At 51.1% G+C, this 19,318-nt stretch overlaps 2 protein-coding genes across 8 annotated transcripts in view; one reads left to right on the top strand and one right to left on the bottom strand.

Annotated features, from left to right (window-relative positions):
- Nucleotides 1-94: 94 nt before the first annotated feature.
- SERPINF1 (serpin peptidase inhibitor, clade F (alpha-2 antiplasmin, pigment epithelium derived factor), member 1) lies at nt 95-12,045 on the top strand. Of its 2 annotated transcripts, none has more exons than XM_005858310.2 (8): nt 95-219; nt 4,357-4,445; nt 6,587-6,785; nt 7,826-7,981; nt 8,347-8,550; nt 9,797-9,939; nt 10,967-11,177; nt 11,650-12,045. In XM_005858310.2, exons 2-8 carry the CDS (start codon nt 4,365-4,367, stop codon nt 11,907-11,909), a joined length of 1,254 nt encoding a protein of 417 aa, XP_005858372.1. In that variant the 5' UTR covers nt 95-219; nt 4,357-4,364; the 3' UTR covers nt 11,910-12,045. The 2 variants fall into 2 exon arrangements, with proteins under 2 accessions (XP_005858372.1, XP_005858373.1); XM_005858311.2 differs by lacking the exon at nt 95-219 and adding an exon at nt 2,095-2,187.
- A 1,982-nt stretch (nt 12,046-14,027) lies between these two features.
- Nucleotides 14,028-19,318, bottom strand: part of SMYD4 (SET and MYND domain containing 4) — a 28,968-nt gene continuing 23,677 nt past the window's right edge. For 3 of the 6 annotated variants that reach the window (XM_005858305.2, XM_005858307.2, XM_014529364.1), the window contains 5 exons: nt 19,069-19,232; nt 17,735-17,863; nt 16,580-16,703; nt 16,031-16,154; nt 14,028-15,166 (listed from right to left, as the gene is read on the bottom strand). In XM_005858305.2, the coding sequence (XP_005858367.1) occupies nt 15,013-15,166; nt 16,031-16,154; nt 16,580-16,703; nt 17,735-17,863; nt 19,069-19,232 (695 nt within the window). In that variant the 3' untranslated portion in view covers nt 14,028-15,012. Of the gene's footprint in view, nt 15,167-16,030; nt 16,155-16,579; nt 16,704-17,730; nt 17,864-19,068; nt 19,233-19,318 lie in introns of those variants that run through there. The other 3 variants (XM_005858306.2, XM_005858308.2, XM_005858309.2) reach the window with 3 other exon arrangements.

The raw sequence follows: 19,318 nt of genomic DNA, 5'->3' as shown, positions 1-19,318 counted from the left end.
GGGTGCATGGAGGAAGGGCAGCAGGGGGTTAAAGTTAACACCAGACAATGATGCAATCGCAGAATCTGAATTGAGTGCAGGTCGCTTTAAGACAGGAGTAGCTGTAATCTGAAGCCTGCTGGAAGCGGGATTGGGAGGCCACAGAAAAAGCTCCTGTGTTTGCAGGAGCCCCCTCAGTGTGCAGACTAAGCTGGGCACCGAGCTGCAGCGCACCCACAGGTAAAGCAGCCCTGTCTGGCCTTTGTGTCAGGAGAAGACAGGACAGGCTCCCGTGGGCTGCGGGGGCTGGGGAGAGGCAGGGTACCCCAGGGAGCGGGAAAGAGAGGTGCCAGGGAGAGGAGGTGGGAAACAGTAGCCTCTGCAGCATGGGCATCAGCGCTAGTGGAGGAGAGAGGGCAGAGGGAGTTGGGGGTCAGAAGGCGGCAACCCAATCATCCCCAAACTCCGGTGCGCCGCTAGGAGAGGCTGGGAGAACTTGAACGAAGTGGGTGGGAAACAACGGAGGGGGCTGTGGGGGGAAGAAGCAGGGAGCTCAGCTGCAGGGTCAGGTCTGAGCGGCACCTCCACGAGGCTCTGCAGCCCGGAGGGGAGGAGGCTGCCAGGAGCTGTGCTTCCACCAGGGCCGCTGGGGAGGCAGCCGATCCTGCAGCCCAGCCTTAGCTGCGCTCAGCTCTCTGCTGCTTTTCCAGGCAACTGGTGCTGATTTCAATGGTAACTTCCCAGCACTGCCAGGCAGCTGGGCTGCTGAGCCGCGCTGGAGGGCTGGGATGGAGGACAGCTGGGTCCTTTTCCCCTGTGCCCACCCTTTTCTGTTGGCCAAGGGAGCTGCCAGGAAAAGCTGGCAGGTCAATGGGGTTCTGGCCTCTCACACACAGAGATTGTTATTGAGCCCAGCCAGTGTTTGGGGTTTGGGGGCTCAGCTGCCAGTGCTGGAGAGAACGCTGCCCGCACCCCTTCCGCTCCCTGAGGCATGCCACAGCAAGGCGTGGGTCCGGGCCAAAGGACAGCTGCAGGCTTCCCAGAAACCCCATCCCTGCCTGGCCCATGCCCATCTACTGGGAGTTCAGCCCCAGGCTGAGGGTGGGAGAGGCAGGGGCTGGGGAGTACTTGCCCAAGGCTGGTCCTTCTGAGGTGTGGGGAGGGGCAGCTCATGGGCACTCTGGATCCTTAATCAGGTCTTCGTAAGAAACATTGCCTGGGGACTGATGGAGTCACTGTAGGTGGGGTGGGCTGGGAGGGGACCCCCTGGAATCCCCCTCCCTGAGCCAGGGGAGAGGGTGTGCCCTTCCTTGCACTGCCCATGTGGTCCACCACCCTGTGGCTTGAAGGCTCTGTGGTTCTGGGAGGAGGAGGAGGGGGTAGGGGGAGGAAAGAGAGGGGGAAGAAGAGGAGGAGGGATGGTGTTTGTCTCACAATTGGGTTTAATTAGAAACACATGCATTGGCTCAAATGGATCCTTCCAGCTTGAAGGCAAGATCATGAAACCCCAGTTCCTTGTGCCTTTTGATTCGGGCCATGTGGCAGGGAGTAAGGCCTGACCTTGGCCCAGCAGCGAGGTATCTGCTTCCTCCCCGTGCCCTCCCCAGCCTGGTAGGACAGGAACCTGGCTGGAATACTGCCCTTTGGACAGGATGGCATCGTTGTCCCTATGCCCCTGGCCAGGCAATGGCTGCCTGCCCCAGGCCATGAACAGTCACCCTGGACAGGGCATCGAGTGTGCTCAGAGGGGCCCCCATGCAGACCCTTACCCTTGTAGGGGGCTTTCAATAATCTCTCCACTTCCCTCATCCCCAGGGCTAAGGTGGAGGACTCAAAGAGGAGCTATTAATACTACGCGTCCCGGTGCCTGGCCCTGGGCCAGCTGTGGAGCCACGTGCCTTATCCCTCCAGGGTCTCTCCCTTCATCTTCAGTCCGCAGCCCACCCGCATGGTGATCGTGGTCACGGGAACAGGGGCTTGGGCTCAGACTCTGTAGGGATTCCCACAGAGAAGGCCCCACCTTCACAGGGATTGGAATTGTGAACTTCGTTTGCTTAAACACTGTCCCAGGATGACCCCTATCCCTGGATCCTATCGCAACTCCCTACTGGCCAGAGCAACGAGAGCTAACAACTTCTCCTCTGGCCTCGCTGCCTGCGGATCTCACTGAATTTTCAGCCTCCAGTAAACCAGTCCCCTGAGGCTCAGGCAAGGAGGGCTCCCGCCAGCTCTGGGTGGGGCTGGCTGGGTGGAGAGCGCAGCTGAAAGCTGGGTGGTGTTAAGGTCTCTATCTGGCCTTGCAGAGAGCTTACCCCTTTGTCTCCCTGAGCGGCAGGGGCAGCCACGTGGAAGGGCAGTTGCTGAGGAGACAGGGCTCCTCACTGAGACGCGAGCTCCGGATCGGGGTTTACAGGGAAATTGGGTTCCCACGGGCAGTCCACCAGAAGCTGAGCACTCAGGCGGCGATCTTTTCTTTTGTTGCCTTTCATGCTCTAGAACGTTGCCCAGTGGATTATCAGGCTCACTTTTCAGGACTTCAGCCAAAAGTCACACACTGCCCGCCCAACTTTCCTATTTGTTCTGAGAAGTCAGAAAAGTATGTGTTGTGTGTGTGGGGTGTGATTGGGTACATGAAAGGACAATGAGAGGTCTCGAGACCCTTGGCCCGTGTGTGTGTGTGTGTGTGTGTGTGTGTTACAGGGGAGGGGAGGGGCAGGCAGGGAAGACAGACTGGAAATTCTTGACCTGACAGTGTGGATGGAGGGAGGACGTGCACCAGACAAACGTCCTGGTGGTCGAGACGTCGTCCCACTTTCTAACCAGAAGGCCTCTTGAAAGATCTGAGTTGGGAACCCCCACCCGCAGCTGCCGCATCCCTTTCCCCATCCCTTCCCCCCACATCATGATCCCAGGGGTGAGCCCAGATGTACAGTGAATGCAGGAGGGTAAGGGATGGTGGAGCACCCAGAGCAAGCATGTCAAACTCAAAGGCGAACACGGGCCAAAGAAACGAGGCATGCGGCCTTCGGGGCGGAAAGTTTGACATGCCTGACCTAGAGCCCTGGACCCTTTTCCCTTGTGGTCCAGGGGCCAGACCAGAGCCGGGTCAGAAGAGACCACGGCTGGGGAGTCGAAGGGACTTGGGTGGCCTTCCTAAGAGGGGGGTTGCTTAGCCTGAAGGAAAGAAGGCTTCGGAGGAGTAAGAGCTATTTGGAGCTGGTAGGGGAAAGAAGACCTGGCTCCCCAGGGGAGAAGGGGGCCCCCCCCATTGGAGGGACACGCTGAAGGAAAGAAGGCTTCGGAGGAGTAAGAGCTATTTTGAGCTGGTAGGGGGAAGAAGACCTGACTCCCCAGGGGAGAAGGCCCCCCCGTTGGAGGGACACATTTTGACTCAGGGACCACTGGAGAGCTCCCCCTGTCTCTGGAACTGGGAAGTGCGATTAAGGCATCACCTACTTTAATCCTCATCACAATAGTGTTAAGAACTACTTGATTTCCATTTCACTAGAGAAGAGATTATGATTTAGAAAGCTATTAAGCCCTAGCCAGTTTGGCTCTGTGGACTGAAGGGTCCAGGGTTCGATTCTGGTCAAGGGCATGTACCTGGGTTGCAGGCTTGATCCTCCTGCCCCGGTCAGGACACATGAGGGAGGCAACTAATTGATGTGTCTCTCTCACATTGATGTTTCTCTCTCCGTCTCTCCCCCTCCCCCCCCATTCTCTCTAAAAATCAATGGAAAAAAATATCCTCAGGTGAAAATTAGAAAAAAAAGAAAAAAAGCTATTAAGACACAGAATTGAAATTTGAGCCCAGGCTGTCCCACCCAAGGCCCAGCACTCCTAACCGTGAGAATCAGGGCTCTGTCTGGGAAGGAAATGAATCCCTTATGAGGCCACAGCTTCCAGGCCAGAGGAGTTCAATGAGTTTGAGAACTTCCTGGGGAGAGCAGGGGCTGGACCGGATGCCTCCATTCTCTATATTCAGTGATTCTACTCATGAGGCCTAGATGTTGCCCCCATTCTGTTACTAGACATTGCCCCAAATTCTGTATCATAAGCTGGCCCTGTGCCTCCAGGGAAAAACCTTGGTGTGCATTTGCTAGACATACCCACACACGGGAGCCCACTGCTGGGTCTTCACTGTCCTGGGCTTTAGGCTCACAGGTGGGGCTCCTGACACAGACCATGGAGTGAAAGCCCAAGCTCACCTGATGTGACTGTGGGCCCTGAGGCAGGTGAGGTGGGGAGTTGCTGAGAGGGAGGGATCTAGCTGAGCGTCCACTTCCAGCCTGGGGCGGCTGGAGGGAAGGTGCCCAGGGTGGTGGGTGCAGGGTGGGGGGTGAGGGACGCAGCCTGCCACCTCCCGCTTTCTTGCAGGCCCCGGGATGCAGGCCCTCATGCTACTCCTCTGGACTGGAGCCCTCCTCGGGAGCGGCAGCTGCCAGAACAACGCTGGCAGCCCGGAGGTCAGTGGTGGTGGGTGGGGTGGGGGCCTCTCCTCTGCAGGCACCCAGGTTCCAGGCCAGGCCTCTACACCTAGACATCAGCAAAACAGAGAAAATGTCTTGCCCCATCTTTCAGAGAACAGAGTGGGGACAAAAATAAGATCCTCAAAAGCGAAAAGCAAAGGCACTCTCGCAAGCCTGGGGTGCTCCTTCAGTGCAGACCCTTGTGCCGCGCCAGCACGGCCAAGGGTGACCCTGAGTGGGGGCGGTGAAGGATTTAGAAAAGACAAGAGAATAGAGCTGGGTCTGAGTGGGACGCTGCCCTCTCTGATGGAGAGACAGCACCACAGCCTGTAAGCCATGTCTTTATAGCCAGATTCCACGAGGCAAAGTAAGGGTGGGCGTGGTCAAGATGTTTACCACATTCTCGTGGGTTTCGAACCTACTCAACTACATGCACCTGAACTCTATCAAGCCCACATCACTCAGACCACGTGTTCGGACCATAGGTTTAAGCTTACAACCATAGCTGGTGGCTATAATTGTGCTGGGAGGGCTCTGCCCTCCAAGCTGGGACTTGCACGTGGCCACGAGAGGACTGCCCTCTCATTAGTCCGAGGCTGGAACCTGTCCAAACGCTGTAGCCGCTCTCCACAGACCCTCCCTCATTACCTGCGTTGCTGCGGGTCTCTTGAGTGGGTGCTATTCTCAGATATCTGTTCCCGTGTAAAGCTGTGAAGAGGCCGCTTTCCTGTGCGGAGGGAGCGCATTTGGGTTGCAACGGCAGGTGCTAGGAGGCCGATGCTATGTGACCACGAGGCGTTATGGCCACACGAGGGGCCAGGGCACACTGGCTGCAGGCCTGGACTTTGTCGTGAGTTCGAGTTGAATTCTGGCTCTCCCTCTCACTAACTTGGTGACCTTAGACAAGTCACTTGTATCTATGAAATGGGATTTAAAAATACCCATCATTACAGGACCATGCGGCCAGGCACTTATATCTCATCTATGAACACCTGCTCTGCAAAAGGCAGTTCTTACCTTTAAGGGACTCCGTCTTTTGAGATATTAGTCTGGGGAGGTCATCAAATACGTCAACAAGCATGAGACGAAGCAACTCAAATGAAAAGAACTAGCACAGAGCCCAGCCAGTACAGGGCAGATGGTTAATTTATGGTACTGAACTCTAAAAAAGGTCAGAAAACCAAAAGGCCCCTTCCGATTGGAACAAAGTGGGGAAGTCTGTGGTGGAGGAGGTGATGTCGGATCAGGGCCGTCAAAGACGGAGGTTTGATGGGTGGAGAGAGACCTGGGAGCAGTGAGTGAGGGAGAGCAGACAGGATTCTGGTCTAGCCTGAGAACAGCATTTCTTGGGAGAGGAGGAGGCTCCTCTTCTCTCCTTGGATTTAAAATTATTTTTTAGGCAAGTTAAGTCGCCTGACAACAGGGGATAACATGGACGGGTAAGGGAGGTAATTTGTAATGTCAAAAAATAATTCTTTATTTTATAAAGCATTTAAAGAAAGCTCTCAAGTACACGTAAAATGGGACCTGATATGTAAAAATTCTAAACATATTCTTTTTAAGGAAGTATCCGTCAAAGACGGAGGTTTGATGGGTAGAGAGAGACCTGGGAGCAGTGAGTGAGGGAGAGCAGACAGGATTCTGGTCTAGCCTGAGAACAGCATTTCTTGGGAGAGGAGGAGGCTCCTCTTCTCTCCTTGGATTTAAAATTATTTTTTATTATTTTTAAAAAACACATTTTTATTGATTTCAGAGAGAGGAAGGGAGAGGGAGAAAGATAGAAACGTCAGTGATGAGAATCATTCATCCGCTGTCTCCTACACGCCCCCTGCTGGGGATCGAGCCTGCAGCCAGGGCATGTGCCCTGACTTGCATCAACCAGGTTCATGGGTTGATGCTCCACCACTGAGCCACACCGGCTGGACTTTTTTTTTTAAGTGTGTCACAGGCCCGAGGCTCGCAGGTCACTAGTGTTGAAACCTGGTCAGCTAGTCTCTCTTCTGGGCTGCCTCTCCCCAGCAGAGAGCTCCTGTATGCTCACTCCAGCGTTAGGCTAAACACACCACAGTCCCACCCAAAGCGCTGTGAAGACCAGTCACCCACTGCTCATCTCCACTGGTCCTTGTACGCAAATCCAGGGCTCCCCAGACCACGAGACCACAGCGGGGCCTGTGGAGGAGGAGGATCCCTTTTTCAAGGTCCCGGTGAACAAGCTGGCAGCGGCCGTCTCCAACTTTGGCTACGACCTGTACCGCGTGAAATCCAGCACGAGCCCCACGGCCAATGTGCTCCTGTCTCCACTCAGCGTGGCCACGGCGCTCTCCGCCCTCTCGCTGGGTGAGTTCTCTGACCAGAAAGCCCCAGGGTCCCAGAGCTGCCATGGGGCCACCGCACATCTCTGGCTCTCTAAGCCCCAGAGCGACTGCATCTCAGGGAGGGGCGTAGAGATGCTGAGACTAGTCCCAGCAGGTCCCAGCAACAAGTACTGTGCACACACACGTCCCTCGCTCCCCCGGAGGGTGCTGACACCGGTGTGCGACTTCAGGACCACTTACTGACATGGGGACTTTGACACTCATTAATTCCTTAATGAGCTGCCACTACGTGCCTGCCATTAGGCTCGGTTCTGGGGATGTAACTGCACAAAAGTGGGCACAGTTTTTGCCTTCACTTGGGTCATGGGGAAATGAATAAGTCAGGCCCTGGTTGGGTAACTCAGTTGGTTACAGCATTGTCCCAATATGCCAAGATTTTGGGTTCTGGGGACTTTGACACTCATTAATTCCTTAATGAGCTGCCACTACGTGCCTGCCATTAGGCTCGGTTCTGGGGATGTAACTGCACAAAAGTGGGCACAGTTTTTGCCTTCACTTGGGTCATGGGGAAATGAATAAGTCAGGCCCTGGTTGGGTAACTCAGTTGGTTACAGCATTGTCCCAATATGCCAAGGTTGCGGGTTCAATCCTGGGCCAGGGCACATACAGGAAGCAACCAATGAATGCACAAATAAGCAGAACAACAAATTGATATCTGTCTCTCTCTTCCTTCCTTCCTCTCTCTCTTTTAAAAAAAAATCAATAAAATAAGTAAATAACAAACAGGTAACTACAGAAGTCCAGTGAGGCTGTGATGGGAGAAGCACAGGGACCTGTACCCTCAGGCCCACCCTTATCTCTCTCTGGGCCTGATGCCATTAATCTGCTTTAGGAAAACCTCTATTTCTTCTGTTGCCTTCAAAGTCCTTCCTACCTAAGAATGTCTCCGGTATCGGGAGACAAAAGACTAAGGTACAGTGCTCCTGTCCTGTCCTGTCCTGGGAGCTGGCCTGAGCTGGTTGGTGCACAGTCATCGAGCCCACATCCTTGTCTCTCTGGCAGGAGCTGAACAGCGGACAGAATCCAGCATCCACCGGGCTCTCTACTATGACCTGATCACCAACCCAGACATCCACGGCACCTACAAGGAGCTCCTGGCCTCCGTCACTGCCCCCCAGAAAAACCTCAAGACTGCTTCCCGGATCGTCTTTGAGAAGAGTGAGTGTGCCCGCCTGAGCTGCGGAGGAGCGTGGGGGGTTTCTTTTCATGTCTGCCCCGGCCAGGCCCAGCCCTGGTAGGCAGGAAGCGGCCCTGTGAGCCCAAAGGGGATCCGAAAGAGGAAGTGGGCTGAGGGAGGGTCAGGGGAGGGCAGTAACACGAAGAGAAACAGCAAGGAGCAGAATCTGTAGTTCCTTGCCCAGTGCCGCCTGGGGAAGCTGGCACGAGGTCCCAGCCAGTTACGGGAAGACACCGGGCGGGAAGTCGGCCCGAGTGTAAACCAGAACCTAAGCCTGGCATGCCTCCAAGGAGGGGATGCGGGTTTCGCTCTCAGACGACACTAACCCTGCGCGGTCTCTCCCCAGAGCTGCGGATAAAATCCAGCTTTGTCGCACCACTGGAGAAGTCATACGGGACCAGGCCCAGAGTCCTGACCGGCAACTCCCGCACGGACCTTCAGGAGATTAACAACTGGGTGCAGGCCCAGACGAAAGGGAAAATCGCTAGGTCCACAAGGGACTTGCCCAGTGAAATCAGCATTCTCCTTCTGGGTGTGGCTTACTTCAAGGGTGAGGCCTTCTCCACTTCTCTGTAGGCCAAGGGTGGATGGTGGGCGTCAGACAGGACCAGGAAAGGGGGGAAGTCAAAGACCTAGTTCAACAACTACCCGGAGGCGAAGCCAGAGGAGGGCCTGAGAAACGCACTTGGCTGAGCGTTATCTGGTGTGGTCAGATTCCAGGCCTACGAAGTGTAAAAGGCTGTGAGGAGAGGAGCGGAGGAAAGAACACATGACCATCTTGTGCCTGTGTGGGTTGGGCACTGCTCGGTTTCTGGCTGGGCCAGAGCCTGGCTCTGTCTTCCCTGGCTGCAGAGCCTTGCAGACCCTCCGCAGCCTCTCTGGGCCTATTTTCTCATCTCTAACATGGGGACGATGCCCTTACTTCAAAGGCACTCTAGGTCCCTCCCATCCTCACATCAGCCCTAGCGCTGTGCCCAGGAGCAGGTACCCAATAAGCCCCTGCTGGCTCTCTAACAGCATCCTTCCAGGCTGTGGTGATATGCCCAAGACTTCCCCGGGCCCATGGGAGGCCAGCCCCATCCCGATAAGCCTCGGGTGGGGTTTCGGGCAACCTCCCCTTAAAATGCTTTATAACCATCTATGGAGCAGTAGCAAGAAGGTACCCAATAAGCCCCTGCTGGCTCTCTAACAGCATTCTTCCAGGCTGTGGTGATATGCCCAAGACTTCCCTGGGCCCATGGGAGGCCAGCCCCATTCTGATAAGCCTCGGGTGGGGTTATAAATGCTTTATAACCATCTATGGAGCAGAAGCAAGAATGGACCCCTAAACTCCCAGAGAAACGCTCAACCTGCAGCACTGATCCCCACGAAGCGAAAGAAGCAGTTCCAAACCAGCCTGTTAAAAGGCAACATTGAACGAAGGGAGCTGATCACCAACTCGCTGTGTGACTCTGGCAAGTCCCTTTGCCTCTCTGGGCTGCAGTGCTTTTCCAGCTGTGAGAGGGGTGATGAGCGGAGGTCCAGGCCCCTTCCAGCTCTGACCTGCTTTGACTCTGTCTCCTGGACACACCACTGTAGAAGCGTCCACCAGGTTACTGTTCTCCCCGGTGGTCATGGAACTTGTACCATCCATCCAGTCAAATGGATAAAATCGACGTATTTCCTTCTGAGCTTACGTATTCCCTGATGTGTCGGGGCCTTTGACACTGAGATTCCTTTAGCTATGCTTTGGTCTCAGCCTGGTCCTAGCCTTTCTGTCTCCCGGGACTTAGGGCGCTCCATTTGTTTCATTCCAGGGCAGTGGGTAACAAAGTTTGATCCCAAAAAGACTTCCCTCCAGGATTTCCACTTGGATGAGGAGAGGACTGTGAGAGTGCCCATGATGTCAGAGCCTAAGGCTGTCTTACGCTACGGCTTGGATTCTGATCTGAACTGCAAGGTTTGTAGGGGTGGGGGGAGTGGACAAAGACTGACAGGTGTCGTGGACATAGAATGATTCTTGAGATCTGACAGCGATCTAAATTTTACCTACTGTGTGACTTTCCGCAAGTTAATAGCTTCTCTGTATCTTTTTTTTTCTTAAAATAAAAGTGGGTAGAAACTTACCTTCTCAGGGTTACTTGTAAGAGTTAATGAGGTAATGTGACATTACCTTCTTGTGAAATTAGGGCCCTCCAGATTGGGTACTCAAATGTTGGTTTTAAAAACCTTTTCTTTCCTTCTTTCTTTTTATTTGTGTGTGTGTGTGAGGGGGGAGGGAGGTACTTTTATTTCTGGAATTCAAAGCCAAACTTTCAAAAACTGCCACAAACTACAACTTGCTGACCTTCTAAGCCTTTCACATATACCTGACTTCTTTCCATTCTAAGTCAGTAGTTCTTAACCTTTTTCTTTGGGAATCTGACAAAGCACCTGAAATACTTGAAAGAAATGCCATGTATGCACACACACACACACACACACATGCACGCACACACATTTCTGTATATAATTTCAGGGGCTACTGGGGCCCGGGATGCAATTTGTCGCGTGGATCTTGGGGTAAAAACCTCCGGCCAAAGGACCCACTTTATGGTGGCTTCTGTGTTCTGTACCCACTGCCCCCGTTCCTGGTCCAGGGCTCCCTGTGTAACAGATGATTAGTAACTGTTGGCAGATAAACCTTGGGAGAAGACAGAGACCTAGAGTTCAATCCCACCTCCTTAGAACCACAGGAGAAAATTGTTTCAGCAGATAATCAGTTGGTATTGGGCCAAGGTAAGAAAGACGTCAACTTTTTGAAGGAACATTAGTAAACATCTTGCTGCATGAACGCAATAGCCTAGAGGGACCATTGTGAAATAGATTAGGGGCTGGGGAAAGCAGGGCCAGGGCCCCACCGTGTAAGCGTGTGCGTGTGCATGTATATCCCTAGGCTCCTAAGCTCTAAAGGACTAACTCATGTGGTCTCTTCCCTGTTGTTTCAGATTGCCCAGTTGCCCTTGACTGGAAGCATGAGTATCATCTTCTTCCTGCCCCTGAAAGTGACCCAGAACTTGACCATGATAGAAGAGAGCCTCACCTCTGAGTTTGTTCATGACATAGACCGAGAACTGAAGACGGTTCAAGCAGTCCTGTCCGTCCCCAAGCTGAAGCTGAGTTATGAAGGCGAAGTCACTAAATCCCTGCAGGACATGAGTATGTTTGCAAGGCTCCTTTGCCTTGGGGGTGGGTGGGGTTGTCTTAGAGCCTTCTGCCTCGCTAAGCAGAACTCGCCTTTGTAGGGAGACCCTGGATGGTTCCTTAATTGTCAGACATGGTGCTGGAGAAGACTGAACTGCCTTCCTTATCGGACTCATTCCTTAGCGCCATGACCCTACATCCTATAAAGCCCCATGACCATACATCCTATAACAGGCACGCAGAACACTGCCTCTCAAGACAGATCTGTAGATTTGGTTTCTAAGCTTAACCTCAATTGCTGTGTGCTTTTGGGCGAATCACTCAGCCTTTAACTGGAGCCCTATCTATCTCACAAAAGGTCAAAAGAGCTGTTCCACTCCCAGCTTGCTTCCCTCTTTGAATCAGGATTTAGGAATTAGGGCGGTATTCTTCCTTGGGGTGTTGGCTAAGACAGGATTTTAATGGAAATCTCTCTCCATCTCTGCAGAGCTGCAATCCTTGTTCGATTCACCAGACTTCAGCAAGATCACGGGCAAATCTATCAAACTTACTCAAGTGGAACATCGCGCTGGCTTCGAGTGGAATGAGGATGGGGCAGGCACCACCCCTAGCGCAGAGCTCCAGCCTGCTCGCCTCACCTTCCCCCTGGACTATCACCTTAACCAGCCGTTCATCTTTGTACTGAGGGACACGGACACGGGGGCCCTTCTCTTCATAGGCAAAATTCTGGACCCCAGGGGCACTTAATGCTCCAGTTTAATCTTCCAATACCCCCCCCCCCAAAAAAAAACAACAACCCTAGAGGGATGGCAGATTATCTATGACATGAAGGCTGCCCCTATGTTTCAATGTATACTTTGCAATAAAAGTGCTTTATCTTTAATTTTTGTTACCCTGTTCCTCTTCCTTTTTTTAATTTTTTTAAAATATATTTTATTGATTTTTTTACAGAGAGAACGGGAGAGGGACAGAGAGTTAGAAACATTGATGAGAGAGAAACATCAATTCAGCTGCCTCCTGCACACCCCCTACTGGGGATGTGCCCGCAACCAAGGTATATGCCCTTGACCAGAATCGAACCTGGGACCCTTCAGTCCACAGGCCGACACTCTATCCACTGAGCCAAACCAGTCAGGGCTCCTCTTCCTTTTTTGAGCCATATTAAGTTTAATATGAAGATAAATAGCCCTTTGGGAATTTATTGGTCCTGCACTTCTAGCCTGGGTCTCTCTAAGCTCTGCAGAAAGTTGCCATTTATAAGGACTTTCAGTTATCTGAGCTGTATAAGGCAGGGACTGATTCTCTGCTCTGGGAATTACGAATTCTCTACTAAGATTACGAATGCCCCCAGGAGGGCATTTCCTGGCTCCACAATCTTAAATAAACTAGACTTTTAGTTTTTTTAAAAATTGAGAGAGAGAGAGAGAGAGAGAAACATGGATTTTTTTTTTTTTGTTTCAACCATCCATGCATTCATTGGTTGAGTCTTGAATGTGCCCTAAGGATTGAACCTGCAACCTTGGCGTATTGGGACGACGCTCTAACGAACTGAACCATCCAGACAGGGCCAGACTTTAGTTTTGTTTTTTTAATCCTTACCTGAGGATATGTTTTTATTGATTTTAGAGAGGGGAAGGGGGAAAAGAGAGAGAGAGAGAGAGAAACATCTATTGATTGCTTCCCACATGCACCCCAACTGGAGATTGAACCTGCAGCCCTTTGGTGCACAGGATGACCCTCCAAACGAGCCACACCGGCTGGGAAGATTTTAGGTTTTAATGCAAGCACAGGTCTCTTCCAGGCAAGTTAAGTCGCCTGAAAACAGGGGATAACATGGATAGGTAAGGGAAGTAATTTGTAATGTCAAAAAATAATTCTTTATTTTATAAAGCATTTAAAGAAAGCTCTCAAGTACACGTAAAATGGGACCTGATATGTAAAAATTCTAAACATATTCTTTTTAAGGAAGTATGCCTATTTTACAAAATACAACAGGAACATAAAACGTGCCAAATGTGTGAAACATTGTCCACAGATTTTCTTCTTGAAAAAGTTAGCTCTACAGAAAACTCTCATTGGCCACTGGCTTGCCAGAGTGAGTTAGTAGGAAAGAAAATAAACAGATTCTGCCTGCTCTTCATTCAAATGTTTCAGTACGAACCGTGTTCCAAACACCCCGCTTCCTGAGGAGCTTCTGCCAAGTATCTTCAGGGCTATTCATTTCCTGGTGATAACGCCGTGGCAGCCAGAGGGCACTGCTGGGGCACGGCCAGGGTGAGCAGCTCTCACAGCAGCGTGGGCCTGGCATTCCTTCCCTCTCACTCATCTGCCCCACTTGGTCACCAGTGGTGACTCAGCCACCGGGGTTCAGACCCAGGGAGACTCCAGCCTTCTTAATGGGCGTGGTCGAGACCACTGCTACACATTCAGGTAGAAGAGAGTTATCACCCCTACCTCTGTCTTTTTTAAAATTTATTTAAGATTTTTAATTGCTGAAACCGGTTTGGCTCAGTGGATAGAGCGTCGGCCTGCGGACTGAAAGGTCCCAGGTTCGATTCCGGTCAAGGGCATGTACCTGGGTCTCAGGCACATCCCCAGTAGGAGATGTGCAGGAGGCAGCTGATCGATGTTTCTCTCTCATCGATGTTTCTAACTCTATCTCTCTCCCTTCCTCTCTGTAAAAAATCAATAAAAAATATAAAAAAAAAAGAAAAAAAAGATTTTTAATTGATTATTGACAGAGAGGAAGGGAGAGGGAGAGAAAGAGAAACATTGATATGAGAGAGCTATACATCGATTGGCTGCCTCCTGTACTCCCCCTACTGGGGATCGAGCCTGCAACCCAGGCATGTGCCCTGACCGGGAATCAAACCAGAGACCTTTTCGGTGCATGAGACACCCAAGCAACTGAGCCACAACAGCTAGGGCCCTACTTCTGTCTCTTAAGTTTGAGACCACAAGCGGTAATGCCCACATCCTCAGTATCTTCTGAAGTTTTCCCCCCTTCTCAGTACTTATGTAGTCTGGATTTCATTTGCCAGCTTGGGGAGGTCTGGTAGAAAATAAAAAGTCATCTCTTTTCAGACTTGCTAATCAACAGCCAGGAGGCACACGTGATACAAAGTCATTGCTACAAGCCCGATTTTATTAGTATTTGGTCAGTGAGTCTGCCAAGACTATAGAATGAAAGTCAGATAATAAGGCCTAGAAAACTGGTAGGAAACAAATTTAGAATTGCCATCCTGGGAAGAAATTGCCTGACCATAAAACAGCCCCATATTTATTTCTCTTTTCACAATTTATACTCTACCCGTTTTAACAAAGGATTTGAGGAATACCATAAATGAAACTGTCTCTAGAGGTGAGGAGCCTCCCTGATTTCTTGCTTTATAATTATTTTTCAATTATAATACAACTACTAAGAGTTTGAGTTCCCGCTGGAGTGGTATACAACATTCATGACTCCTACAAACCATAGGAATGTTCCAAGGAAACAGATTACCATCATTTAGGGAGGTGGCGCCTCGCCAAAACCCCAGGCCGACATCCAGATGCCTGCGGATCAGCTAAAATCCTTATAAAGGGCTTAGGCTCTCCGGATACTAGTTTTATGTCTTTTATGGGAACTGGGAGCTTTTACTGAAGGGCAGTTAACAATTTCAAGAAACATTCATCACAATAGGTGAGCATCCCTCCAACTGCAATGCTTTCCAAGTCCTCCCCACGCCTCCTGCCCGAGGCTTGTGGCAGTCAGGCAAGTCCTGCATTCCCTGGCGCCAGCTCAGTGGGAACAGAACCTCTTTAGCTCACCCATGGGTCCCTTCCTGTGGGTCAAAGTCCCCTTGGGACCCTACACAGCAGGCCCCTCAGGGACGGGCGGCAAGTCCAATAAACAGGATTTCATCTTTTGTAGCTCCTGGATCTCGTCATTCCCACGGCCATAGTGCACCAGTAGAACCTTTTCTGCCTTTTGTATTGTGTTCAGAGCTTCGGGTATGGCGAACCTGAACCAAAGGAGGTGAGGGGAGGGAATCCACTCAATCAAGCAATCTTCAATTGAGGGCCTACTCACACCCTGGGAAGAACATTAAGATCATTTTTCCCTCAAGGATCTTACAATCTAGAAGGGCAGATAACTTTCACAAACACACTGCAAGGCAGAGTTGGAGAACAAAGTACTAATTTAAAAAAAGTATAAGGAGTCTAGGATCCTGAGAAACAGGCAAATCTCAAAGCATTAATCTGATATTTACGCCAAGGTTTACTCAGGATAATCAAGTCCACCCATGACATCAGACTGCAGCCCCTTTCTCTCTCTTTGGCCACATGGACTGCCTCTGTGCCTCGGAAATCAGGCCTACCCACCACTCATCAGCCGGAGAATTCTTGGCTGTAGGGACTGTCCTGTGCATACACAGGATGTTTAGCAGCAACTCTGAGTCATGACAATGCAGAACGTCTCTAGACACTGCCAAATGCCTGCTGGGAAATTACTCCTGGTTGAAAACAGCTGCTTTAAAAAGAATAGGACTAGGGAGAGGGAAGAGCCCCTGGAGCTGAGGGTGTGGAGAATGAGCCCGGGGGAGGTGAGAGTAACCGGGAGGCCTGAGAAGAACGGCTATGTCGGCGGGTGGGGGACTGCATGGCAGTTTTCCCTAGGAAACTCCCTCAGAGCTAAGATCTCTCAGGAGAAAATTATAAAACTTAATCAGCAAAACAGAAGGACAGGATCTCTCCTAATGGGGAAATAAAGAAGTTGCAACATGCTGAAAAGCACCACAGGAAAAAAGTAATATCTGGAAGAGCCCCATAAAAGCTAGAACAGCATGTGGTCTGGCCACGTGCTAGGAAGCAAGAGAAAGACTTACCCATTGAAAAAGATCTGGGCCAGTTTGAAGAGCTCATGGCCCATTTCGACACTGGATGGCCCGTGGCGAACCTCAACCACTCGGAGACTCTTCTGCAGGTGGGCAGCGGACTTCTGCCAGTCCCCTGGAAAGAAATAAAAATCTGGATTCAGAAAAGAACCACAATCAACTGTGGATGAACATTTCTGGGGTTAGGAAAGCTAAGTGGAAGGGGGAGCAGCCTCAGTTGAAAGACTAAGAGATAACGAACCAGATGAGGCTAGTGCAGCCGTGGGCAAACTACGGCCCGTGGGCCGGATCCGGCCCGTTTGAAATGAATAAAACTAAAAAAAAAAAGACCGTACCCTTTTATGTAATGATGTTTACTTTGAATTTATATTAGTTCACACAAACACTCCATCCATGCTTTTGTTCCGGCCCTCCGGTCCAGTTTAAGAACCCATTGTGGCCCTCGAGTCAAAAAGTTTGCCCACCCCTGGGCTAGGGTCATGGCCAAACGCACCAGGCCAACTTGTCCCCTGGAGCAGAAAATAAAGACACATGCCGTACCTAAAGCAGCATAGGCCTGGGCCAGGGCATCCTCGATTTCTCCCACCAGGCTGTGTTCCGCGGACAGGAAGCTCTCAGCATCATGCTGGCACCCGAACAGCAGCTGAATGGCTCGCTCTGTCAACTCAAAGGGAAGGGACCTCATTACAGACACCAACCCAGCCCCAGACATGCGAACCCAGCTCTGAAATGTTCTATTAGCTGGGCTAAATGTGGAAACCCCACCTTGTCTCCTTGTGACCAACCCACAGTGTTTGTTCCAATAAAGCTGTGTTCTCTTCTTTAAAAATACATTTTTATTGATTTCAGAGAGGAAAGGAGGAGAGATAGAAACATCGATGATAAGAGAGAATCACTGATTGGCTGCCTCCTGCAGGCCCCACACTGAGCCCACAACCCCAAGCATGTGTCCTGACAGGGAATGGGGACTCGAACCGTGACCTCCTAGTTCATAGGTCAATGCTCAACCACTGAGCCATACGGGCTGGGCAAGCTGTTGTTCTCTTATGTTTTCTCTTTCAGTAGAAAAAGGTTTGGGGTGAGACCTCCCCACATTTACTCTGGGTTTCCAACGTCAGTCTGAAGTGGAATAACACATTCCACATATGGTCATTGTTTCTCTTGACTCAGAGATCTAAGCTGAAGTCAAATTTCATAAACTAGGGTAAATAAATTCCCATGACATGGAGCTCTAAGGCAGAGCTTTCGAGGGTAATGAGGAGTTCCACAACTCCCTCTCTGAAAAAAGCAGGATACTTATATCCACCAGGCACTGGCCCCACTGGTCTTAGAACAGAGATGAGGCTCTGTCGAGGGCAGAACAATTTCTCCAGGAAATTAGGTCATTAGGGCCTGGAATTAAAATGACACTGAACTTCTGGACTATGCGCAAAGATCATGGGCGTCAGGGACAACCCTTTAGTTGTCATGGGATACTGAACTTAGCCTGCTGCTGCGTAAGAGAACTACAGCTTAAATCCTCTGGCCCCTTTTCCAGGACCACACAAATCGAACTGGTTAGGTTTTGGTCTTCTTGGCCTACACAGCCACCTTGTGGCTGGCATGGGGATAATTAAGTGCAAGTCTTCAATCATTACTGAGTATCCTTGAGTCATCTCAGAATGAAGAAAAAGGAAGGGACCCAGCCTCACCTACTTTGCCATTCCTGAGAAGCTTTTGGGCCTTCCCGACCCGCTGCTGAAGGTCCTGGAACCGAGACACGAGGTGGTCCCTGCTGGCCGATTCCGTACAGGATGCGCTGCCACAGCTCAGCACATCGTCTCCCTGTGGAAGTCAGCTTTGTCTTTATTCCTGTATCAGAGTTGGTTAGCAAGACTGCATGTGCTTACATTACAGGATCGCACCATAGCTTCTGACTGATGGGGGAGAGACTCCGGCAATAATACACCGTGACCGAACCCTGACGGAATTTGGTTGGACAGCAGCAATTCTAATGAAAGTGGTGACCAGTCCCTGCAACATGGCCCCTCCCCACCACGATGTAATTTAAAATTAAATTGGTGCAGTCCACAATTTCTTTCCATCTTGGCAGCCCCTCTCTCATGTCTCTTTGGGGCCAGCACTTTGGATGACAGACACATTTCTAGTAGTTATAAAAAAGCCATAAGAAAAGGTGCTAGGTGAGGCCTCCCGACATTTGACCATGGGTTTGTAACTTCAGCTTTCCGACACAAGCCACTTCCACTTCCACTTCCTGTTCCCCTAACAATGCCTAATCCTCTGGCGAACGAGAAGATCTCGGAGGTGAACACTTGCTGTTTTTTTAGATGCCAGTATCGATGCCCACATTTGGCAACAGCAACCTGCCCCCTCCTGGGGATCCTCTCCCACCCTCCCACAGTCCACGCCCGGTAGCTGAGGGGTGTGCATGTAACTCCGATCTGGCCCTTCCTCTGGCCCAGATGGCCGGAGGAAAATCATTTGACTCTGGTTTTCCTCCAGCCACAGGAACCGGGTCAATGAAACGCAAAGAAATTTTTGCCCAGCCCTCTGTTAGACCAGTGCATCAGGTCGTCTTGCCACCAGCAGAGGGAAGTCTGCCTGAGGCTGGGCGAACACAGACAATGGAGCTGAGGGGGGCACAGAGAAAAGTGGGTCTGGGTGACATTACTAAGACCCTGGATCAAGATGTATCTGATGCGCCTCTACCCTGTGACGTTTTAGCGATTTACTTGAGCAAATAAATTCCCAGTGTCCCCTCCCGCCCCTTAGGCCAGTTTAGGTGGGATTTTCTGTTATTTGCTCTTGCAAATCTTTTTCTTGTCAGATGACTAAGTCCGACCTTTCACTGTGGTTCCTGGGGGGTGGGTGTGGGGTGGGTGATCAATGTGTGGGGAGGATGCGCTGAAAGGGAAGAGTCCTGCTCTCGGCACCTGTAAGCCCCAATGGCTTCCTTGTAAAGTAAAGGTTTACGGCCTTTGGGCTGGATGACAGACCTCCAGGAGAAGCTGAGAAGAGGGGAGACCCACCTGCATGAGCTCTCCGCAGCGGTGACAGTGGAACGCTTCCCACCGGGGCCCTGCAGCCGCTCTGCGCTTTCCGTTCTGACAAGCCAGGCAGTCGCAGTCAAAGAAATACTGAGACCTCAGCTTCTGCTGCCTCTCAGCAACACCCATCCTGCTCTCGTGAGGCCCTGCAGAGAGATCACACGGGGCCAATATTTAAAGCAAGAGAGAGGCACTGCTTTATTATTATTATTATTATTATTATTTTACTAGA

Source organism: Myotis brandtii, unplaced genomic scaffold (assembly GCF_000412655.1).
Source record: "Myotis brandtii unplaced genomic scaffold, ASM41265v1 scaffold1167, whole genome shotgun sequence".
Lineage (NCBI taxonomy): Eukaryota > Metazoa > Chordata > Mammalia > Chiroptera > Vespertilionidae > Myotis > Myotis brandtii.
The sequence above is the reverse complement of the archived record's forward strand: the minus strand, read 5'-3'. Positions and strand labels throughout refer to the sequence as shown.